The following is a 26,316-nucleotide window of genomic DNA, read 5'->3' as shown; positions in this document are numbered from 1 at the left end:
AAAAGTTAGTCAAAAACAGGTGTTAGATGTAACTGAATGAAAATTGTGTTCCCCATTCAGTCACTGCTTTATGCTTGTACAGACAGTCCAACTTATGCAATGTTGAATTCTATTACATTGGAGTCACAAATTAGACATTGAACAAGCAGACCATTCAGTTTTTTTACAAAGCCTGGAACACGTAATTTGCTACAATTAGCCATGCAAGGTAACATTTACTGCTTGACGGAGAGGACCAATTTGTCTGCTCTATGGCTTTTGCCACCCATGCACATAAGCAGTAAAACAGTTTTGGAGCACTAAAGCTTACAAAAACAAAAAACTGTGGTTGGAAGTTCTGTCCTGTTGCTTTTGTGGATGGGTTGATGTCCGTTGAGGAAGATGGGCAGCAGTTGTAGGAGGAGGTAAGCGCCACCGTAAGGCACTACCAGACCTAGTGCCCAACCGTGCAGGGTTCACCAGCTGTCCTAGCATGCGGTGGTGCATCACTAGAACTTAAAACATTGACCTATCCTTAGTAGATAAACTGCACACTGTATAGATAAGTGTCAAAGTAGGATTCAGTAAAGAAGAACTTGACACTCAATCTGCAGTTCTCAATGAAAATATTTATTTTATTGAGTAAGGAGCTAGTGTAAACACATTCCCAAGCAATGTTGGTCACATAAGTATTAGCAGCGTCTTAAAGGAAGTCTGTCACCCCCTGGGACTTATCAGACCTCTAATATGGGCATACAGGTGATAGAAATGTGAATCTATACTTGCCTGTATGTCCCATATTAGAGATCGGATTGCTTTGAAAATGCTTTTTTTTAATCATTTTACCTATGCTTTACCTCCTTGTGATGTGCAGTTCCTGAGCCGGATCCCGCGCCTGCGCAATTTACCTGGTACGCAAGGCGTGGTAATTCCGGCAGTCTGTGTATTCTTGTGGAACAGGGATCTTCTGCTCAGGTGCCAGGAAGGCAGAGTGCTCCACAAGGATACACAGACTGCCGGAATTACCGCGCCTTGCGTACCAGGTAAATTGCGCAGGCGCGGGATCTGGCACGGGAGCTGCACGTCACAAGGCCCTGTGACGTGCAGGGGAGGGGGGGGTATTGAAATTAATTAAGCAGGCAGGGATTTGTTGGCGTGCTCCGGACGCCAAGCTTAGGTATAATGATTTTCTAAAAAGCATTTTCAAACCAATCAGATCTCTAATATGGGACATAGAGGTAAGATTCACATTTCTATCGCCTGTATGCCCATATTAGAGGTCTGATAAGTCCGAGGGGGTGACAGATTCCCTTTAAGCTCCTCACTTCCCTCTCTACATCACAATTCAGGTGTTTGAGGAAGGTCTCATATCAGATCAAAAAGTCACTATGTGGATTTTTCACTGGGTTGTAAAAATTAAACTATTTTCATTGAAAACTACAGATATGGATTTCTGAGTTCTTCCTTATGCCAAAAGAGTGGGCCTTCAAAGACATAAACTGTCCCTGTCCATAATTGCTGCTCCATGTCCACAGTGCAGGGCACTTTGGAGCACAATGATAAGTCCAAGGAAGGGCCTACGCTCTCTTGCATGTGAGGGCACAGAACGTTCAATCCTTTCTGTGAGAAATGATGGCAGTGGAATCCACTAAGTGGTACATCACACTACACAAACAAGAACTTGACCAGGTGGAAGTTCAGTTGGCACACAAAAGGGATAAATGAGGCCACACAATGAAGCATGGATATCTGACAGTGTGATGGAGAAGGATTTGTCAGAGTATGACAAGAATGAAATGATGATTATGACTCTTACCAGATACTACTTAACCCCATTCTAACAATAGGTACCTGCGCCTTGGGCCTTATTGACCAGGTACGTATTATTACGCCCCGGTGATTGCGCCCGCACAAAAGGTGTGCGGGCGCGATCGCCACCGGGTGTCAACTGATTCTAACAGCTGAAACCCGGTACTATGTGCCAGGAGCGGTCCCGCACATTAAAAGTCGATCACAGCATTTGCGGGGCAAGCAGAGGTAAGAGCGCTCCTCTCACTTTGGATCAGAGACCCCGCGCTGTGTGACCCGATGACGTCATGACTACAGCCGGGTCACCAGGCATCAGGAAGTTAGATAGATCGTGCGCAGTGCACGATCTATCTAACCTGTGCCAGTGCAGAGTTGACAGCCTGCATAACATAGGGATGTTGCTGCATCCCTATGCCATGCAAGCTTTCAGCCTGCAAAAAATTAAAGTCCCATAGTGAGACAAAGTATAAAAGTAAAAAAGTGTCAGAGTGAAAAAAAAAAAGTAAAAATATATTTAAAAAAAAAGTAAAAATCCAAAAAAATAAAAATATACTGTACCCATAAATAAATATTATTATGAAAAAACAAAACCTATAAAAGTACACTTATTTGGTATTGCCATGTCCAGAATGACCTGACCTATAAAACTGTCCCACTAGTTAACCCCTTTAGTGAACACGGTGAAAAAAAAAAGCAAAAAACGATGCTTTATCATCATACCGCCAAACAAAAAATGGAATAAAACGCGATCAAAAAGACGAATGGAAATAAAAATGGTACCTCTGAAAACGTCATCTTGTCCCACAAAAAACAAGTCGCAACACAGCTTCATTACCCAAAAAAAAAAAAGTTATAGCTCTCAGAATAAAGCGATGCAAAAAAAATTTTTTTTTTCTATAAAATAATTTATTGTGTAAAAGCACCAAAATATCAAAAAAATATAAATGTAGTATCACTGTCAACGTACTGACCCGAAGAATAAAGCTGCCTTATCAATTTTACCACATGCAGGACGGCATTAAAAAAAATCAAAACAATTCCTGAATTGTTGTTTTTTGTTTATTCTGCCTTCCAAAAATCATAATAGAAAGCAATCAAAAAATGGCACGTGCCCAAAAATGGTACCAATAAAAACGTCAACTTGTCCAGCAAAAAACAAGCCCTTATATCACTCTGTTGGTCGAAATATGGAAAAATGATTGTAAAAACTAGTCTTTGCAAAAAAAAAAAGCGTCTTTTAGTGTGTGACAGCTGCCAAACATAAAAACCCAACATGAATCTGGTATCACTGAAATTGCACCAACCCGAAGAATAAAGTAATCACTTATACCGCATGAGGAATGGCGTAAAAAATAAACTCTAGAGTTAGGGTTGTGCTAGAGTTAGGGTTGTGATTACAGTTGTGTTGAGGTTGAGATTTTTTCAAAAGTAAAGAAAAGAAAATGATGACGATATGGCAACTAATGTTGAGTGCAAGTGCTCGCTACTTGAGTGTGCATTGGGTGCTCAGGTATGCATAGAGTATCGCGGGTGCTCGAGTGACATGCTTGAGTCTCCGTCCAATATGTTTTGCGGCTGTTATACAGCCCAAAAAAATGTGGGGATTGCCTGCCAAGCACGAGCGATCCCCGCATGTTTTTTTTAGGTGTCTAACAACCGTGAAAAATGCGGGGCGAGGACTCGAGCATGTCACTTGAGCACCCGTGATACATGATGCATACCCGAGTGCCAAATGTTCACTATACCCCTTGATAAAATCCTTAAGGGGTCTAGTTTCCAAAATTGGGGTCACTTGTGGGGGGTTTCGACTTTTTAAGCTCATCAGGGGCTCTCTAAACCCGACATGGCATCCACTCTCAATTCCAGCCAATTTTGCGTTCAAAATGTCACACAGTGCTCCTTCCCTTCTGAACCCTGCTGTTCACCCAAACAGTGTATTTCCCCACATATTGGATATCGGTGAACTCAGGAGAAATTGCACAACAATTTTTGGGGTCTATTTTCTCCTCTTACCCTTGTGAAAATAAAAAATTTGTGGCTAAAAGATAATTTTTGTAGAAAAAGTTAGATTTTTCTATTTTCATGGCTCTACGTTATAAACATCTGTGAAGCACCTGGGGTTTCAAGATACTCACCACACATCTAGATAAGTTCCCTGAGGGGTCTAATTTCCAAAATCGTGTCACTTGTGGGGGGTTTCCACTGTTTAGGCTCCTTCTCTTCCGAACTCTATCGAGCACCCAAACAGTGGTTTTCCCCCATATATGAGGTATCGGCTTACTCAGGAGAAATTGCACAACAAATTGCGTGGTGCAATTTCTCCTGTTACCCTTAAAAAAAAACAGTTTTGTGGTAAAAATGTGAAATTTTTTTTTTACGGCTCAATGTTATAAACTTCTGTGAAGCACCTGGAGGTTCAAGGTGCTCAACACACATCTAGACAAGTTCCCTGAGGGGTCTAGTTTCCAAAATGGTGTCACTTGTGGGGGGTTTCCACTGTTTAGGCACATCAGGGGCTCCCCAAACGCGACATGGCGTATGCTAATTATTCAAGCAAATTTTACATTCAAAAAGTCAAATGGCGCTCCTTCCCTTCTGAGCCCTGCCGTGTGCCCAAACAGTGGTTTTCCCCCACATATGGGGTATTGGTGTGCTCAGGAGAAATTGAACAACAAATTTTGGGGTCCATTTTTTCCTGTTACCCTTGTGAAAATAAAAAAAATTGTGTCTAAAGTAATATTTTTGTGAAAAAAGGTTAAATGCTCATTGTTTTCTTCCACGTTCCAAAAATTCCTGTGAAGCACCTGAAGGGTTAATAAACTTCTTGAATGTGGTTTTGAGCACCTTGAGGGGTGCAGTTTTTAGGATGGTGTCAATTTTGGGTATTTTCTGTCATAAAGGCCCCTCAAAGTCACTTCAAATGTGATGTGGTCCCTAAAAAAATAGTTTTGTAATTTTTTGTGGAAAAATGAGAAATCACTGGTCAACTTTTAACCCTTATAACTTCCTAACAAAAAAAAAATTTGGTTCCAAAATTGTGCTGATGTAAAGTAGACATGTGGGAAATGTTATTTATTAACTATTTTGTGTGACATAACTCCCTAATTTAAGGGCATGAAAATTCAAAGTTTGAAATTGCAAAATTTTTTAAATTTTCGTCAAATTTCCGATTTTTTCACAAAGTAATGCAAGTCATATCAAAGAATTTTTATCATTATCATGAAGGACAATATGTCACGAAAAAACAGTCTCAGAATCAGTGGGATCCGTTGAAGCGTTCCAGAGGTATTACCGCATAAAGTGACTGTGGTCTGAATTATAAAATTGGCCTGGTCATTAATGTGCAAACTACCTTCGGGGGTAAAGGGGTGAAAAATGTGGATTGGCTACCAAAAAGATGATTATGAATAGAAGAAAGAAGAGGAAAGCTTGAGCCTTGCTCATTGGGCTGGCTAGTTAACTTTTGCCACGTGAGCAGGTGATGCCTCTTCATGTACTGATTAAGACCTGTAGTTCTTAGTCAATTTGTGATGGTACAGCCTCAGCTTTTTTCCTCCTGCAGAGCCTGATGGATTCATTGTTTGGCAAAAGATTCCTCAGCCGAAGATGTGAAAAAGATCATCCATGACTCAGCAAACAGTTGTCTCAGTATGTGAAATGCCCGGAGCACCTTGTTCTTCTCCTCATTCCCACCTTTAGCATTTCCCTTACTCAGAGTGCCACTAACATGTCAGCTGCCGCTGCCACTGCCGCCTTAACTGCTAGTGCCACAAATACTGCCTCGAGTAACACAGCTAGGCATTTAAGTATTTAAGTCATGTCCTCCACCTACATTACAATCATTTCATTCCAGTCCATTAACTGGAAGTAGTAGTAAAATATCTTCCTTGGCACTAGGAGTGTTGTGGCTTGGCTTAGGAGACTATGGATCAGAAAAGACAGATGTAATTGACAGCGTTGAAAGTTTGCAAGCAAAATTATTAACTGTTATGGTGGCAGAGGAGGAGGAATGTGCAGAACACTAATTCAAATTGTCACTATAAGAGGTTACATCATCCTACAGTACTGTAACAGAGATGAATGATGTACCATATAGTCCATAATGTCCTCTGCTTCCTCCCCACTATTTTGCTTGCTGGAGGCAAAAGTACAATTGCAACCTAACTTTGGCAGTACTACTGTCCAGACAGCTGGTGCTTTTGGTGATGGTGCTGTTGTTATCTGCAGCTCTTATTGCCAGATGCCGTGATATGTTTTTTTTCTTTTACTTTATCTCATCCATCCTTTCTTTTACCATACATTTTTTACTATTTTTAGAATTAATTTGTGTTCTGAATCAAAATTCCCCACTTTCCAAAGTGTACTAAGCAAGAAATGCCAAATACATACACAAAAACAAAACGGAGAACAGGTTGCAGTGACTTCCACTCCAGTGACTCCCCGGCGCCTGCGTACTAGAACACTGCAGAGAAAACCTGGGCTGGGAGGAAAAAAAAGCGCTCCTGAAGATAGCGGCGATTTGCGCATGCGTGGGTGAGACGAGTGCACGTCACAGGGCCCTGTGACGTGCAGGGGAGGGGGGGAATATGCAAAATAAATTGATAGGCAGGGATTTCTGGGCTTCCTAATCAGATAGGCGGGGATTTCTTGGCATCCTCTGGACATTTCTATGCAATCAGACCTCTAATATGGGCCATACAGGTAGGTATAGATTTATATTTCTATAACCTGTATGCCCATATTAGAGGACTCATATCTTCGAGGGGGTGACAGGTTCCCTTTAAGAGTGAGCCCTTACACTCACACAGGGATTGGACAAATCAGGGGAGATTTTAAACCTGAACACCAAAGGTTCGTATTCAGACTAGGCAATCCTAACTTGACACCATAAAATTACACAATGGTGCCCCTACTCAACGTCTGCTGACCCTGAGTGTTCACACAGTCAAAACAAAAATGGAAGGAAAAGAAAGGAACTCAAAAAAACTTTGGGTATACATGAAAACTCCCCAGACCCTGAATGTAATTCAGTGGGAGAAGAGCTGAAAACCTCAGCAAGATAATCCTTCACTCAGGAGCTGAACTCCACATATTCATCTAACTTGGAAAATAGCCGGCAAAAACTGCACGTGCCAAGAGAGTATAAATAGCCCCTCTCAAGATGTGATAGGACAAACCAAAACAAGGAAGTGAAAACACCTGCCCAGAAGCAACACAGCAAACAAAGACAAGAGCAATATCAGCAGTTTGAAAAATTCAAAACAGGCTGTGGTCAAACAGAGAGGGAAACCAACCCACAGCCAGAGATCACCACATCAAGACCCATAGCCGAGCCATGACATCATTAGTATGGCATGTATATGTGGCAAATTAAACTATTACAACAAATGAGCAAAAAGCAGTAGTTTGCAACATGCATGCTTAGTGAGGAAGTCACAAAGTTAAATCTTTTTTTCCTCTAATAATATTGGTGGCCTGCTTTTACATCAATGCAAATAAAAAAAAAGAGTAACTGAATTGCAGCAGGCCTGCAGCGCTGATTAACCATTGCAACCATTGCCAGTTCTCCTATCTGTTTTATAGTTTTTTATGGCTCCCTCAAATTCCTTTGTGGCTAAGGTGAGAGTTGTGATTTTCTCTCACTATCCAGATTCACTACAAAATGGCTGCTGCATTCCTCTCTTTTGCTTTTATACAGACTTTCTGATTGGCTGTGCTATACCATTTGATGTAACATTACTGTACCCAAATATTATACAATAATGTACTGTGGAAAAATGATGTTGCTAGTTAAAATTGTGATCGTAATGTCTAAAGCACACTCCATATCATCGCAAGCCTTTCATTTGGTTCCTAACCTATCAGGTATGGCGACCACCACCATCATGACACTGCACCAGCAGGAGCGAACGGGGCACCCTATAGCACCCACGTAGCTAAGCAAAACTCTCATAGCTCCAGCTCCAGGTCACACCACCTCAAAGGCACAGCACCACAGCAATAATGGCTGTAACACCAACACAAAATGAATATATTTAAAAACTCACCTTCCATGTGATCTCAGACAAAAAGCTGAGAGGAAAATAGTTGTGACCCCTGTAAGTCAATGTGATCCATGTCTTTTTTTCTATAGTTATGGTATATTGCATTTTCTGTCCCCTCATTTTTATGTTTATCTTGGTAGCAGCACTTCTCTAATTTAGCCCAGGTGTTTTTAAATTAGCAGAAGACTGCAAAAAAGGTCCCGCCTATCACTTGGAAAGTGAGTTTTTAGATGGGTGCTGTTGAACGACACCGAGGGAGACCTTTCTAACAGGTTTACCCAGACATGGCTGTGGGCTTTATACATCATACCAAACTGGAAAAGGATCCAGCTCACCAACATTAGGTTTCCTTCTGGTTCGGAGCAAAGAGGGCGTTTCTGCCTGGACGCCAGAGATAGCAGTGGAAGTGCAGAGAATCCAGGTTCACAAATTCATAAAGCGTCTTTGTTTTTTTTTTAAGCCTTGTTTTTATTGAATAGAAAAAAATTACATACATCAATGCAAATGTTACTAGAAGCATATATACTGATGACAAGGATTAACCAAAGACTACTAACATATGCATGCCATGTTGTTATAAGATGGTGGGTAGCAAAATACCTATTGTAGGCACAACTACATTGATTTAAAAGGAAAAATAACCAAAAACTGGGAGGGGGGAGGAAGGAGGGGAAAGGAGGATATACCTGAAACAGGTACATCTCTTACATATTGATCACCCAACATGGGTGTGTAACCTTAGACTCTCTTTGAGTTATGCAGGAGCCACCGACACAAGAGCAGAACTCCAACACCTAGAAACGACTCTACGCAGCCCTTCTCAAAAAATTATTTCAATATAGACGCTTCTCCCAATAGTAGTTCTTGATACCACACTGTTGGTAGAAAACTAGTTCTAATAACATCCTGAATGTGTAGTGGAAGCAGGGAGATGAAACTTTCCCAAGTTTCAAAAAAGGACTGCACACTTCTCGCTTTATGCAAGGAGGCCTCAGCCCAATCCATCTGAAGTAGAAACGACACTTTGTCTAGATAGATCTTGAAAGGAGGAGCTTGGTCGTGGATCCATACCCGCAGAATGGCCTTAATATAGGCTGCCGCCAGCACATATAATAGTTTACTGGCACCTGGAGAGCATGTTTATTTATCTGGTTTTAAATATCCAAAGATGGCCCTTAGAGGCTCATCAGGAGCAAAGTTTGTTAGATGCGTGGTGGTGAATTGTCACACTCTGACCCAAAATGTCTGAATGACAAGGTATGTCCACAAGCAATGGAAAAAATTGGCTTCGGGGTAGAGGCACTTAAAACACATGGAGGTCGTGTACAGCCCCATTCTATGACCTTTTTGTGGAGTTAGTCTATGACAGATTTTCAGTCTCATTTCTAGAAAGCGAGCTGAAGGAATGAATTTGTGGGCTTGATCTAGAGCTTTAAGAATAGTGCTACAGGACAAGATTGGGTCCTCAATCTGCCGCTTTGTTAGCGGAAATTGGGATTGTTCATAATCCAGGGCAACATGGATGAATTTGTAATTGGTGTCTATTTGGCCAGACGAAGAATTTGAATTAGTAAATCATGGTCTTCACTCCTGCTCAGGAAGATGTGCTAGTGTCTTTGTTACATAACACTTACTTTGTAAATATTGGAAAAAAGGGAATATGACGGTAGGGTATTTAGACTGCATCTCCTCTATTGAGAATATTCGGCACTCCTCTAAGTGGAACAAGTGTTTAATAGATGTTATACCTTGAGAATGCCACCGATAAAAGACAGGATGGGAATGTCCATTTTGAAGATGAGGGTTACCAACGAGTGGGAGAAGGAGAGACGCCTGGGGAGAGAGCCGAAATTGTCGGCGTATTTTCTGCCATGCCTTCCATGTAGACACCAGGAGTGGATTTGCTCTCATCTCAGCCAACTATTCAGTATAAGGGAAGTGTAAAAGAACGAGAAGAGCCAGCCCCGGTGTGAGACAGCACTCCAGGCCATATTGGGCATAGCAAAATGTCTCTCCCAGCCAGTCCACCACAACCTGAAAAAGGGATGCTAGGTCAAAGTGTCTAATATCAGGGAAGTTTATCCCCCCCATTTCACCTTAGCTGTTGGAGTGATATAAAGGCTATACGCTGCTTTTTTTCCCTCCCAGATAAATGAGCAGTATAAATAGTTTATCTGTTTCTCCTCTTTAGGAGCTAGATAGTTTGGGAGAGTATAGAAAGGATAGAGAAGACGGGGAAATTCTGTCATTTTAATTAAATTGGCTCTAACTAAGTATGACAGACTAAAATCCTTCCAATTAGCCAAGGTGGAGTTATTGAGATATAAATTGATATTAGTTTTGTACAATTTAGCTGGATGTCTCGTCACTTGTACTCCCAAGTATTTCAATGAGCAAGTAGTCTATTGACAAGGGAATCCCGATGCCCATAACGGTCTGGAGAGGCCACGTAGTATCATCATCTCTGTTTTATTCCAATTGATAGTATAAACATCTTACATCTTCTTATTCTCGTATAAGGGTACGTAGGACCTGTTTGGGGTTAGTTACTACCAGCAGAATATCATCCTCAAATTCCGCGGCCTTTAACTCTCTAAAGCCCACCATAAGCCCCCTAAAAGTAGGGGTCTGCAATAGGTGGCGTAGTAAGGGGTCTATAGAGAGGTTAAATAAAAGGGGTGACAGAGGGCATCCCTGTTTGACTCCCCGAAAGAGATCTATTGCTGGTGAACTACATCCATTAACAGTCACACAAGTATTTGCGTTTATGTGGAGGTATTTAATATACTGTAGGAACCTCAGACAAAATTTCCCCTGCCCAGGACTTCATACAAAAAAGGCCATGCCACCTTGTCAAAGATCTTTTCGGCATCCAGACTCACCGGCATTGCGGGTGGTCGTGATGCGTCCTGGGCCAAGACCGTGGCTGCGACTGCCAGTCGTATATTTGCCACACTGTTTCATCCTTGGGTAAAGCCTGTCTGAGCCTCACACAGAAGGCCAGGCAACAACATTTGTAAATGGTTTGCTAAGCTCTTCGACAAGAGTGTATAGTCATGGTTGAGGAGAGAAATTGGACGTTAGGATTGTGGCAATAATGGGTCTCTGTAGGTATAACTATAGTGCGTGAGTCAGTATATTGATCGATAGAGGACCCCTGAAGGAAAGCTGCATTGAAAAGGTTAGTCAAAATGGGTACTAGGTCAGGGGATAGAATCTTATAATATTCAGCAGAGAATTCATCAGGACTAGGGGTCTTACCGTTGGATGCGTTTGTTATAGCTTGTCTGACTTCATCTTCCGTTATCGTTGAGTCTAACATCACTTGTTGTTCAGTGATCAGGGATGGGAAATTAATCGAGTTCAAAAAGGAGTTAATCGCTGGAAGGTTGGCAGGGGAGGCTCTGTACAGATCCTCATAAGAATCACTAAAAATTTGTGTGATCTCTTCATGGTCATTTGTTTGCAAACCCATTGTGGGATTCTGTAGCTTAATAACTGGCTTGTATGGTTGCTTTTGTTTAGTAAGGGTGGCTAACATGTTTCCCGTCTTATTTCCCCAGTGGTAGAATTCATTTCGAGTTAATTGGACCTGCCAGTGTGATTGAGAATGTATAAAAGAGTCCAGGAGATATTTGTCCATATTATAAGCTTGTTGTGCATCAGGGGATGGGGACAGTGTGAGCATTGTCTGAGTCTGAAAAGGGAGGTGTGTAAGGCATCAAATTTCTTTCTACGTGCCTTCCTCCTACATGACAGATAACTGATGATATTGTCAATCATAACAGCCTTAGAAGTGGCCCAGAGTAAAGGGATATTGTCAGTGTGGATGATATTGTCATCTAGGAAGTCATTCCAGTGTGATTTAAGAAAGGCTTTGAAATCATCTGATTCTGCCAGGTAGGGTGAAAACCTCCAATGTCGAGTCCAGAGGCTCGGAATTGTTAGTCAGGAATAATGAAATAGGAGCATGATCTGAGATCAGTACTGAGTGGATGCGGGAATCATGATGTTGGGTAAATAGTTGTGTGGAGATGAGCAAATAATATGGGAGAAGGACTGATGAGTAAGGGATTAGCATGTGTACTCTCTAGCAGCGGAATCCGTCATTCTCCATGGGTTGCAGAGTGAAAGCTGTTCCATTAAGTGCAGGAGGGAAGCGGTAGTTACTGAGGTCTGAGGAGAGGGCAAGGTGCGGTCTAAGGTAGTACTAAAGTAAAGTCTCCTCCTACTATTAGATGGTTAGGCCCAAGTCCCAAAAGAATCTGGAGAATCGATGTGTAGAAGTAGTGTTGGTCATGGTTGAGAACATAGATATTGACCAAGAAATACATTTTGCCGGCTATTTCCACTTTCAAAATCAGATATCTACCCTTGCTGTCGCTAATAGAATCTCGAATAGAACATGGCAGGCCCTTCTTAATAAGAATAACTACTCTGTGTAATGATGAAGCATGCAGCATAGCAATCGCCTATCCAAGGTGCTAATAATTTACCAGGCTTGTCAGCCCTCCAGTGTGTCTCCAGTAGAAAGACCACATCTGGCAAGAATCATTTCAGGTGGATTAGAACTTTTTTTCATTCAAGAGGGGTGTTAAGGCCCGCCACGTTCCATGACAAAAAACGCAAATGTGATGAGGTATAAATGGTGATGGAGTCTGGTGTCTGAGGTATACTCATCCAGGGTACCAGGGCAAGTTCTGAGTAGTATTCAGCAACAAGGTGTGTTCATCCCTTTCAGTCCCAGCGAGTCACAGGCATGAACAAATATTAGAGGTGTCATTAAAGGTGGATCCTGCACAGATTATTACCTGATAGCGGGCCGCCAAGAATACACCAGGCGAGTCATGCCATCACAAAAGAAAATATTCCATTATGGAAACAACAGTCCCCCTACAATAAAGGATAACAGGTATAACTAGTTCTAGAGATCATCCCACTGCAACATTCCCAGCACGACGGAATCTTCTTTCCGCCACCTCTGGGTTTTCTTAAATAGTTTGCAAGGCGGCGGTGCTCACACCGTGCAGTAACTGAGGCAGTGACCCAAGCAAGTCCAACATAAACAGCTTTATTCAGCAACTCACGGGTAAACAGAACAGTCCTCCGGTTCGCAGCCGGGTTAACACGAGTCCTCAAACAACGGTTGCCGTGGGCAGCGCCGGGCCGCTCAGAGCTTGACAGGTGCAGAGCCTTCCCAGGCGTGGGTTCAGCTGCTCACAGGCCCGCCGAGCTTTCCTGCTAAGCTCCTAGCAGGTTAAAATACAGAACAACACTAATCCTTAATGCAGGGTTTTTAAAGGACCTGTGGCAAGAGCCACTAGAAAACCCGGGTTGGAGGGAGGAGGCCACCCCACTGCCTTCCTGTAACCTCCTCCAAGAAATGAAGGCCCTGCCGGGTTTTACTAATCTGCCTTAGCCAGATAGCCTGACCAGGTCAATGCTCACCTTCATTCCTGCATTGCAGCCGCAGGTGAGTTTGTGACTGCAATGCACTCCAATGGATTTAATAGGTCTCTGTACACATTCTAGGGGACATATAACGTCCCTCGTATACGATCCCGGTCACTGCCTCACAAGTTACACAATCTCCATCTTGGACTTTAAGTTTAGCTGGGTAGTGTAGCTGAAATCTAATATTTTCTTCAATCAGTAGATGACAGATAGGTACAAATGCCTTGTGTTTCTGAGCTACGGCCGCAGAGAAATCCTAGAAGATTAGGATCCTACAATCATGGATAGTCAGTTCTCGCTGCCGTCGATATGCTCTTAAGACCTTTTTTTTCACGTCCCAATTGAGGTACTTTGCTATAACCGAGTGAGGTCTAGTAATTCCGCTGTCTCGGGTAGGCTTTGGGGGGGCCTAGTCTGTGCGCCCTTTCTATCATCATTGGACCTTTACGAAGGTCCAATTGGAGGGCAACAGGGAGATCCTTGATAAGGTATTCCATAAGACATTCACCACCCACTGATTCCGGGATGCCCACAAAACGCAGATTGCTGCGGCGATCTCTGTTTTCCAAGTCCTCTAGCTTATCACGCATTTCTTGCTTTGTAGCTTGACCTTGTTGGAGGGAGGTCCTCAGTTCTGAAAGTTCAGTTTCATTGGACTGGATCTTATTTTCCAATTCTGCAAATTTTTGACAATTGGTGGCAATTTGGGCCATGGCTGTAGTAATGTAGGTATGAAGAATGTCAAACCGTTTGTGAAATTGTGGCATCAGTAACTTGGAGACTTCTTGGGCCACCAAAATCGCCTGTATAGAATCTTGCCCAGAGGGTTCAGAGGAGCTTATCTCCAAGAAAGCTGTGGTGGGGATAAACTTTCTTCCATCAGTACCACAGGTGGGTTCCCCTGTGATGGAGAAGTGGGTTGGTGACGTGAGCCTTTAGCACATTGTTTAGGTGGTTTCAGGTTGGGTTTATTTTTGTGCATTGTAGATGGCGATTGTGTGCTGGTCAGTTAAGGCACTTGCAGGTGGGTAGATTTCTCTGCTTCCGTTTTTATATATTTGTATAAATATTTGTCCATTACAACCCCCTACTAGTGGGGGAAAGTAGCAGGTCAGTGAATGGCAGAGGAGGTTAGCAGATTAACAGGTTATAGGCCGCAGTGGGTTGGGAAGTAGGAAGACTGTCATAGTCCAATTATAATACCCTGGTCCTGGGTGGTGGGTTCCAGGCAGGAAAGATGTGATGCTTATTTGCTGCATATAATCCCAGACAGCAGAATAGAGAAGATCCGTGTGGCAAGTAGGTAATGTGTTGTGTGATCCACACACAGTGCTTCTGAGAGAGAAAAAGGCTGCAGCTCCTGCACAAGTCAGCAGTGTTAGAGGGGCAAATCTCTCACAGTCAGTCAGATCCCTTGCTGATAGTGGTGGTATTCAGCAGGTTGGGCAGTATAAGCAGGAGATGGTTTAAAAGGCGGTCATGTTAGATGTCCAGCTCCGAGAAGCCCTCAGTGCACTACTTTAGTTAAGCCTGTGTCTAGATATAACAGGCTGAGCATTGTCAGTTAGTAATGTACTTAGGGCAAATGGTCACTAGATGGCAGCAACTCACAGTGTTGAAGTCCTGCTAGACTTTTTAATAATCTTGCAAAAAAAAAAAAAAATCAGACCTATGTGCTGGGGTCCCTTTAGGGGGGGTTTGTCAGTGTAATCCAGCAGGGATCCTCACTAAGTGGAAGGGGATTGCTTAGGTGTCGCAGTTGGGCTATCAAAGAGGCCTCCTCAGATAGTACAAGGGAGAGAGATAAACTTTAGAGTTTAATGAAAGGGGGAAATTCCTTCAGCCAGCAGCTCATATGTAGTGGGAACAGCAGCAGGACCCCAAGGTGGGTGTTAGTGACAGCCTTATACTCTTAGCCCACCAGAGGAAGATGGTTCATGAAAAGAGTTATAGTCCTTTTATGTAGGTAATCAGTGAGGAAGACAAGTCCACAGAAGCACAAGTTCAATTAGAGGAGGGTCCTCAGGGATAGAATGTGCGTTTTCAGCAGGGGTTGCACAGGACCGCCTCACAAAATGGCCGTTTTTATGCCAAAAAATCTATGCTGTGTCACTCTGAGGAGAAGGAGCACCAAAGGAAACAGAGTAGGAGGGGGGCGAGGAGAGAGCCCCTCAAAATGTCAGCAAAAAGTGCCCTCTGACTGTAATCAGCAGTCAATTAATCTGCAGCGCTCTGGACACGATCCCCACTACTTCTCCAATCTCTTCTGTGCACAATGAGAGTCGCGCTGAGTCAGCATTGCAGGGCATCCCCTCACCTCTGATGTCCCTGTGATGGTGCTGGGCTCCCTAGGCTCCTTCAGAGGTAGGTTTGAGCTGACAGATCTTTCAGGCAGGAGGGAGATAGCATAGCAGCTCTCTTCAGCAGGGGTCCTTTGTGAAGATGTCTTCCTTCCTTTGAGGCCACAGCAGGAGGTCAAGGAGTCTAATCCAAAACATTTTATTTGATGGTAAAGTTAACAATACAAAGGTAAAATGTTTAAAATTCATGGCAAGTAGGTATGGCTATATCTTACATATAGTTTAAGATAGAGGACATTGTTCCATGTACGTGTTTTGGGTATAACTAAGGATTAACTATTATGATTTTCCACTGTGTCCATAAAAATATTTTCTGTCTTTGATTTTTTAGTAAGCTGTTAAGAAAAAATAATAAGTCAAGTTGGCAACCCCAAATAAGATATCTGTTTTTCATGTACGTGTTCTATCCATGTTCTTCATTGGAAAGATCACACTCCCACTATAATCTATGCAACTGTTCACATGCCCATGTTTTTTGTAGCTGTGCTATGAAAGGAGGCGCGCTGATAGAATTGTTTGTAATATGACAAGGCTAAACTCAGCTGCACTGCATCCTCCACACACACACACACACACAGACTTATGCAGAATGTAAGACCAGGAGATCAGAGCTGTACCATTATATCTCACACACTGAGAACTCTGCTCTAAGCTAATTATGGAAGCATGACATACATGATATCAGGCAGTGAATAGTAGTTATCAATGAAGGACGGCGTAGATATTTAGAAATAAAGTATATGGAGATGTTCAGGGTATCTCTGACAACCTCCATATGCTCTAAGTATCTATGCATTTTTTCATTGATAACTACTATGCACTGCCTGATATCCTCTATAATGCTGCTATAATTTGCAAACACGTATGTTATGCTGCTAAAATGTATAAACAAATGTCTGAATTCTTTGAAAATTATTTTATCAATTTAACCATGTATAAAAACATTTGAATTTAGCAACAAGAAGAAAAATCCAAAGAAGTTATATTATAACAATAATTTCTTATCAACAACACATTACCTGTTTCAAACTAATTTGACCATGATTTATACAGATTTACATATATCTATGTAAAAAATATATAGAACTTTGTGCCCCTCAGTATTAGCACCTTTGCTCATTTTAAAAATGTATTTTAATTATGTATCAATAAATAATACATTTTTAGTTCATATAATTTCACTTCTTGTTTACTGGGTAATTTGTTTAGCCTAGTTTAGTGATATACACAATTCCTGAGGTTTGGAAGAAGACCCTTCAACAATTTTTTCTTGTTGAACTCGACACTATATAATAGTTGTATAACTATGATAATGGATGTCAGAAAACCTCACCTGAGAATATAATGCTCATGATGAACAAAATATTCAGCTCAATGTCAGGTTTGAAGCATTTATTCTACGTTTTCCTTACACATCTGCTTCCCGTGAAAAATCGACAAGCAAGCCAGCTTTCTTATCATAACGATGCATCATTGCCAATGAGTTCTAATGTCTCAGCCTCACAATGAAGCATCAATTTGGATTGTATATACTATAATAGATAGTATAGTGACTAAGTTATACATTAGGTTACACCACCAACTTGCCCATTCAGGCATGGGAAAGGAGTTACTGTAGTCAGCAATGAGGAATCACTGCATTGCATTAACTGTCTTATCAAGATTAAAATATACAGAAAAGTGTGAAGAACCAAAATAGGATAGTGATTTATCAAGTGAAACAAATCCTAAAAATACTGTAAGTTGGACTGAATTACTCATATTTATATCTAAAATGGCATTTGAGAGACTGAATGTCTATGCATAATAGCAAAAAGCATTCCTACAGACAAAGGAAAAGTATTATTTTACATTGTAGATAAAACATATAAGACATTAATGGGGCCGTCTCATCATAGACATCAATTCTCTATTCATTCTACCACTGCATTCATATTGAAAGCACCAGTGACAGCCACCTTGATATATCCATCACATTTTTCCATCATATTTTTCTATCATGTTTGTGCGCTGTGCTCTGCCCTGTCCTGTTTTCATCTGTTTCTGTGCTGCACAGCATGTGGGCTCCAAGCATGTCTGAAATGTTAGGCCACATTCACATGTTCAGTATTTGGTGAGTTATTTTTACATCAGTATTTATAAGCCAAAACCAGGAGTGGAAAATTAGAGGAAAAGTATAATAGAAACACGTCATCACTTCTGCATTCTTCACCCACTCCTGGTTTTGGCCAAATACTGAGGTAAAAAACTCACCATATACTCAACATGTGCACATGGCCTTATACACTTTTTCCTCATCTCAGTTAAAGGAAACCTGTCAAGTGACTTTTGACTCTCAAAATTGCCACCACTACCTGATAGTTTTTGTTCCAACAGCTTTGAAGTTTCCTTAGACACTCAGGTATATGAGGTTTCGTACCCATGTGTGCCATATTCTAATTTTATTTTTAGAGTCCAGGAGGTAGAGACACTTGCTGGATCACATTAAGATATGTAAGCCTTATTGTTGCCCCCATGAGCCTGGCTAAAATTTTGCACGTGGACCATTGTGTTCTATTTCTGGCGCATACACCAGAGGCACTGGTATTAGGAGTGCCACTGAAAGCATCTGATTGCATTACAAAGTACACATTTAGAGACAACAGTAACAAGGGTAGAGGTGGCTGCTTAGGGGGAAAAAATCATCTAACAGGTTCCTTAACTCTTTCTGCACTCAAAATGTACTTTCTGGAAGTTTCTGGTTATACAAAAAGTTTTGTGACTTTACAGTTGGAAAGCAATAATAATGTTCGTATGACAATCTGTGTAGACTGCAGCAACAGGGGCTTGACTAAGTAGTGGAACAATTCTGCCATACAGTCTTATGGTGGCAAGAGGAAAGTGCACCAAACAACCTGAAGGTTACATGGAACAGGGCAGGAGGCTGTTGATGTGAGATTTGGGCACGGTGAGCAAAATTGAAAATAAAACCAGGTGCTTTATAGGATTCTAAAGTCCTATAATAACTAGATCTATCAAGCCTAATAAAAGTCTTGTGATGAGTCAACTTTGTTACAAAGTTTGTGCCATTCCGTTTAACTGTCTGTATTCTGATTTAATTGAAAATGTTATTTCATATGCAATCAAGTTCAAGACTACGCTACCTGAGCCTTAATGTGTTGATCTGGGGCAGTTACCAAGCTAGCACAGCTAAGCCAGAGCATCACCATGATGGACAGGAACAAGCATGCAGCGAGAATCCAACGTGGTAATCCTGAGCGCCTGCAAAGATAATCACAGAAGAAAATTTTGTCTAGAGAACATCAACCTCATTGGGTGTGTGAAACAAAATGAATGTCATGCCAACATAACCTGTCTAGAATCTTTTTTTAATGGATCATTTGCAATGATTAATATTAAACTAGCCCTTTATTATTTTTTCAATTGTCCATGTATAAAATGGATATCATAATGATGTTAAAAACAGATATATGAATGACATATGGACATGAAAAATGGGAATACGGAACGCCAGGCAAATGAGAAATATTAAACTTTTTCTGGATGCAAAACAGACAATTTTTCATAGCCTTGTCTGAAAATGGCTCAATATTTTTGGAGGCATTTTGGCTACAGCTAAAGGGCCCTTGAGGTATGTGCACACAGAGTGTATTCTGTCAGTCAAAAATGACAAGCTTTGTAGTGGACACACCTTCTTTGTAGGAAGGGGGGGGGTTTGAGTTTTTTCATTTTGTTCATTATGTTCAATGTTTTCTTTTATGTTCAGCATGGGTGTTTGTTTATCTTGCATAGTAATGCCTGCTCTGGTATCTTGTTAATTGCTTGATTATTTAATGAGATTAATTGGTGCTAGATCCTAGCAAATACTTCCTATATATCCAGATCTGGCTTAAGGGTAGTATGTATGCTTTGGTGCACGTATGCAATATCTTTCAAAGTGAAATATTTTCAGAGTGTATTGCATATTAACATGGTAGTTCAACAGGGCAGGAGACAAGTAAGCTATGCCATATACTGAAATAAACATACTTCTTGTTTAGTTGTACTACATTATTTATTTTCCATATCTATTTGCTGCATCTGTGCTTTTACACATTCAGCGCACTCTCTCCATAAGAGTCCCTCTCTTCTCCCCTCTCCCATGTACAATGCTCAGGCTCTAGTAACATTTCTCAATCACTCCAACCCATCCACTACCAACACACAGCGCACAAAACAATTCCATAAATCATTGAACCACCTGCTCTCTCTTTTGTCCTTCTCTTTGGTGAAAGGTCCTTTTTCCTCCTTCTCTTAGTCACTGGCAACATCTCCTCTAACCCTGGCCCTCCTTCCACTAGTATTTATAACTCTCTTCCTACTGCATATAGAAACCCTTAACATTCAGAGCTCCCCTTCTCCTGTCTCTTTAAATTGTCCCTCTGAAACTCACAGTCATCATGCACAAAAACTCCCATAAATCCATGGCTTTCTAATTCCCTTAACCTTCTGGCTCTCACTGAAACCTGGATTCAGCAGTTAGACACCTGCACTGCTGCTGCTCTCTCGTATGGTGGACTACAATTTTCACATTACCCCAAACCTGATAGTAGACAAGATGGAGGGGTCTTTTCATCACAATGTGCTTTCCAGGTTATACCCCTGGTACTCTGACTATTGTTTCCATCCTTTGAAGTTCACACCGTTAGACTCTTCAAACTCTTCTCCCTGCGAGTGGCAATTGTGTATCGCCCTACAGGCAAAACTAACCAATTCCTCAATCACGTGTCACTAGGCTTCCACACTTTCTATCCTGTAACATTCCCACTCTAATCATGGGGAACTTTAACATCCCCATTGATAATCCACTCTCCACATTTGCCACTCATCTTCTTTCTCAAACCTCCTCCTTCGTCATTTCACAGTGTACTAACTCTCCTACACATGAACATGGGAGTACTCTGGACCTAAAAAGGTTGTCAAAAGTGTCAATCATGAGAAGGGAGTCAAAAACAGGTGAACAGCCTACCCCTTAGGCCCATGATAGTACAGAAATGAAAGAGTGAGAAGGCATATAGCGTATCAGATTGTGTTCAATACAGGCTAAGAGATATAAAAAATATTCTAAATATCTGCCTCTTTCAGATAAATGCTGTAACATACCTGGCGGCGTCCTTGCATAGTGGTCCATCTCCCACTGTGCAAGAGCGCGCACTTGATCTCCAATCCAGAATGTCTCTCTGGCTTCCCTCCATGCTGTCTGTTTGCTTCTGTGTGCTGCTGCTTAAGGGCGGCGCCCGATCACTTCCTGCTTTTTGTACCTGCGGCAGGCACACCCCTTGTGCGTCCTCAGCCTATTGCTGTCTGTCACCTGGTATTTAAACCAGCTGCTCCAATTAACCCATGCCTGAGCATTGTGTTTCATTCAGTGTGGTCTTTCACTCTGAATGTGCCAGGTCCCCTTCTGTGTTCTCTTGTCTGCCTATCCTGGAGGCTGTATTTCCAGGCCTTTCTAAACACGCTCCTAGCCTGTTCCTCCCGCCTTCTAGGGGCTGCATTCCTAGACCCGCTCCTGTATCTAGTCTGTCCTGTCTGAACACGCTCCTAGCCTGTTCCTCCCGCCTTCTAGGGGCCGATTACCTAGACCCGCTCCTGTATCTTGCTACTGTGTCTGTTCTTGTCTGTATACTCTTCTAGCCTGTTTTTCCGTGTTTCTCTATGTCCGTACCTTTCCTTTTTCTGCAGAGTCTGAACTCGTACCTAACTCCTGCTCATTGTCACTGTACTCCCGTTTGTGAGTTTGTGGTCCACTCGCTACTTCACTGCAAGTACCCTGTGGGTATCTGGCTCTGCCTTTCCCTTCCTGTCTGTTCCGTGTGAACAGAGCCCTGTCCCCCCTGCTCTGCCTTTGCTCACCGCTCCGGCGGTTCTAGCCTGCTCTGCCTTTGCTCACCGCTCTGGCGGTTCTAGCCTGCTCTGCCTTTGCTCACCGCTCCGGCGGTTCTAGCCTGCTCTGCCTTTGCTCACCGCTCCGGCGGTTCTAGCCTGCTCTGCCTTTGCTCACCGCTCTGGCGGTTCTAGCCTGCTCTGCCTTTGCTCACCGCTCCGGCGGTTCTAGCCTGCTCTGCCTTTGCTCACTGCTCCGGCGGTTCTAGCCTGCTCTGCCTTTGCTCACTGCTCCGGCAGTCTCGCTCTGACTCCTTTGCTCACTGCCCCGGCAGTCTCGCTCTGCTCTGACTCCTTGCTCACTGCTCCGGCAGTCTCGCTCAGCTCTGACCCTTTGCTCACCACTCCAGGCGGCCTTGTCCTGCTCTACTCTTGCTCACCGCTCCAGGCGGCCTTGTCCTGCTCTACTCTTGCTCACCGCTCCAGGCGGCCTTGTCCTGCTCTACTCTTGCTCACCGCTCCAGACGGCATTGTCCTGCTCTACTCTTGCTCACTGCTCCAGGCGGCCTCGTCCTGCTCTACTCTTGCTCACCGCTCCAGGCGGCCTCGTCTTGCTCTACTCTTGCTCACCGCTCCAGGCGGTCTCGTCCTGCCCTGCTCTCGCTCACCTCTCTGGGCGGCCTCACTCTGCTGCGTTTGTCCGCCACATCTGTGGTTCTGTTCCTGAGTCCCAGTGTGTACTGGGTCCTATCCCATCTGTGTTCCTACCTGCTAGTGCCTCCCTGTCTGCACTCTAGCCGTGCTTGCCTGTACCCCCCTGCCTGCATACCCGCCTGCCTGCATACCAGTCGTGCCTGCCTATACCCACCAGTCTGTGTGCCAGCCTAACCAGTCTGTTCCTGTATTCCCCTGTGTGGGTCAACAGCCATGTCCGGGGTCTGTCCTGGAGTAGCACCTGGTCCCTCTGCTCGATTCCTCCTTGGTGCACTGGCGTCGTATGCCGTCGTGCGACCCTGGTCGGATTGGGTGAATACCTAGTTACGCCCCTCCAGGCATTCACTCTCCGGCACGGTCCAGTGGAATCACACGCACACGCCGCTCAGCCCGGGCGTATGCATTACAAATGCAAGGAGCGGATCAAGTATAAATATAATTACAATACAGACTCAAATCAATATGAGTATAAAAAGTAGATATTCATATTTGATCTGCTCCTTTTGCACTTTTCTTTCTTTTTCCTGGATTGGTGACATGAATTTTGGTGCATAATATATGCCATTAGCTATCCGCACTTTGCTCCCCCTGCCCTTATATGTGTTGACCTTACACCTTTAATACCTAAGTCTTTTTACTGATTATCTTTTCTGTATATATGCATTATATGTAATTGCCTAAGTTTTGGTTACGATTCAATAAAGATGTATTTACTTATATTGATAAACTATCTGGCGCCTAGTTTCTAGTATTAAATTCCATTTTTGGAGTGGTTTTTTTATGATTGGTCTGTGAGGCAGATAGACCGTTTTGTTACATATTTCTGAACATCCCTTGTAGATGGTGAGCCCTCGCGGTCACGGTCATCTCTCCTCTTGTACCAGTCAGCGACTTCTATTGTGTAAAATTATTGTACTTGGATTTATGTATACCCCTTTTCACATGTAAAGTGCCATGGAATAAATGGCGCTATAATAATAAATAATAATAACATATGTTTTCTGGTCTGATGATACTGTTTCAACCAACAGGAGTGGCATATTGTGAATACTACGGAATTAAGTTGCCACAATCAACAACAAAGATACAGATTCCTATTATACCCATATACTTTTTCTGTGTTCATATATCTTTATATTTTCAGCGCTGTTTTAGAGGCAGAATATAAGGGAGAGCCGCCATCGAACGGGGGCACCAATCTCGAATTTTAGGGTGCCAACCTCCGCTAGTAGGTAGCAACAGCATTAGGTGCAGATTAGGGATGTATAGGTTTTTCTTGGCTGTGATTAGTCTCCTTTTTATTTGAGACAACACAAATATCTGTTACACTCCAAGGTGGAGCCCATGGTTCGTGGACCCACTGTGCCACAGACTGGACTTACCCTGGAGCGGCGTAACTAAGCAGCTACCTTGGTGTTAACTGGAGCCTCTAGTGGTGAGATCGGGCTTGTGCAGCAGGTAGTTTCCAGGTGCCACTCCAGGGCGATGCCCGGCAGTAGCTGCTGACCCCAAAGGGCAGAGACGTTATTCATATTCTCAACAGGGCAGGAAGGCCACTTGGGACAAGATCAGACTTGGCAGATAGGACAGCCCCCACTTGGACAGGTTCAGACTATGCACACAGGACGACCACTGGGACAGGTTCAGACTGTGCAGACATGACGATCACTGGGACAGGTTCTGATTGTGCAGACAGGACGCCCACTGTGACAGGTTCAGACACACAGGTCTCAGGATAGTGGGCAGGTACCGCCATTGCAGCCACGAGGACTAACGGGTCACAGGACATGGCAATAACTTTAATAGACTAGCGACGGGGGACCTAACAACATACAGTTGCACTCACTAACCACCTAACAGTAACTATAGGGGTTGCTCAGGCAATTGGGGAGGGTGCCTGATATACAAGATGCCTCCCAGCTATTGGCTGGGAGACACCTTACAGGTGTGGATTTTAACTAAATGCCTCCCAGTTGTTAGCTGGGAGCAATTTGCAAATGCGCGCGCTGCCCCCTTAAGAGCAGGGGAGCTCGCAAACTAGGTGCGCTGTTGGAACAGAGTGTGGAAGCATACCAGGAGGCAGGAGCACGCTAAGGCGGTGAGTAAGCCGGCGTCTCTGCATGGAGAGAGAAAGGGACACCATGCAGGGGCGCCGGCAAAAGCGTAGCAATATCACATGTATCCTTGTACACACTCGGTATTTAGTAGTGGGTTATTTTAATTATAATAATAAAAATTACCGTATTTTTCGGACTATAAGACGCACTTTTTTCCTCCAAAATTTGAGGAAACTAGGGGGTGCATTTTAGAGTTCGAATGTTGGGAGGGGGGATATATAAATATATACTGTGTGGGGGGGAGCAGTTGCGCCGGAGGAGCGGGGCACAGGAGGCAGCAGCAGCCTGCTGCAGCCTACACTATCCCCGCTGCTAAAGAAAATGAATACTCATGCTCCTTAATAGCGACACACAGTGTATCAGCAGCACTGCTGCTGCTGGGCGATCGCATGTTCCTGCTATTAAAGGGCATGAATATTCACCCCCTCTCCATGTCCCTACGCTGTGTGCCGGCTATTAAGGAGCATGAAGTCACTGCTCCCTGTGCACTCAGTCCCGGCATGGGGAGCAGTGATTTCCTGCAGCTGATCTCACCTTGTGAGCCGCGCATGGCAGTGACGCCATGCGCGGCTCACATGGCGAGATCAGTGTGGGCAGACAGGACGCAGCGCTGGAAGAGAGGTGAGTAGGAGTGTTTCTTTTTTTATGTGCAGCGCGATGGGGATTATGGGGACCATGCATACTAGGATAAGGATGAGGGGGCCATACATACCATAATAAGGATGATGGGGGCCATGCATACCAGAATAAGGATGAGGGGGCCATACATACCAGGATAAGGATGAGGGGCCATATATACAAGGATGAAGGGGATCATACATACCAGTATAAGGATGAGGGGACCATGCATACCAGGATAAGGATGAGGGGGCCATACATACCAAAATAAGGATGAGGGGGCCATACATACCAGGATAAGGATGAGGAGCCATATATACCACGATAAAGGGGATCATACATAAAAGTATAAAGATTAGGGGGCCATACATACCAGGATAAGGATGAGGGGGCCATGCATACCAGGATAAGGATGAGGGGTGCCATGCATACTAGGATAAGGATGACGGGTGCCATGTATACCAGGATGGAGGGGTGCCATGCATACCAGGATGGGGATGGGGGCCACGTATCATAGGAAGGGGGGCATATCTACCAGGATGGGGGATATTATCAGAAGTGGGGGACATTACCCCTATACCAGTGTCAGCAGCAGACCCGTTCCCCCTTAACAGTGCATCCTGACCACATTTTTTGCTTCAATTTTTTTTTCTATTTTCCAACTCTAAAACCTAGGTGCGTCTTATGGTCCGGTGCATCTTATAGTCTGAAAAATATGGTAAATACTCTGGACCTATTCTTCTCCGGGCTCTGCTAAGTGTATGGCTTTACTAACTCCCCTCTCCTGCTCTCTGACCACAACCTTCTTTCCTTCTCTGTTGAGAACTTTCTCCATGCCCAAGACATCCCCACTTATCACACATACAGAAATTTATGTGCCATCTATACCCAGCAGCTTATGAACAATCTACAGTCATCTTTAGCTCTGATCTCGTACCTCTCTTGTCCAGACTGGGCATTGTCACATTATAATAATACCTTGCAGATTTCCCTGGATGAAGCAGCATCTGCTACATGCAGAAAGACCTGACACAGATGAAGGCAACCCTGGCATACACTGCAAACACGTTTTCTCCATCATTGGTCAAAGTGTTCTGAGCATCAGTGCAGAAAATCGCTTTCGGCAAAAGACTTCATCCATTATAAGTTCATGCTCAAAACTTATAACTCGGCTCTGCCTCACTACCGTCATCACGTCACTATCAGACAATTCAAAATGACTCTTTAAAACTTTTCACACACTCCTGAGCCCTAAAGTATAGGTCCCAGTCACCAACTTCACAGCTGACAATCTAACCACTTATTTCCTAGATAAAATCAACCATATCCATCAGGACATTTTTGCACAATCCCCGC

The 26,316-nt window shown here is 43.3% G+C and overlaps 1 protein-coding gene across 1 annotated transcript in view; it reads right to left on the bottom strand.

The window, feature by feature from the left end:
• LOC141273299 (transmembrane protein 59-like) overlaps positions 1–26,316 on the bottom strand; it is a 324,881-nt gene that overhangs the window by 39,565 nt on the left and 259,000 nt on the right. The window contains exon 7 of the mRNA XM_073684938.1: positions 18,790–18,907. Coding sequence (XP_073541039.1) covers positions 18,790–18,907 — 118 coding nt within the window. The remainder of the gene's footprint in view (positions 1–18,789; positions 18,908–26,316) is intronic.

This window comes from Phyllobates terribilis, unplaced genomic scaffold (genome assembly GCF_046119375.1).
Source record: "Phyllobates terribilis strain yellow unplaced genomic scaffold, ASM4611937v1 Scaffold_1__5_contigs__length_1240528914, whole genome shotgun sequence".
In the NCBI taxonomy this organism is placed as follows: domain Eukaryota; kingdom Metazoa; phylum Chordata; class Amphibia; order Anura; family Dendrobatidae; genus Phyllobates; species Phyllobates terribilis.
This window is presented reverse-complemented; position numbering and strand designations above follow the sequence as displayed.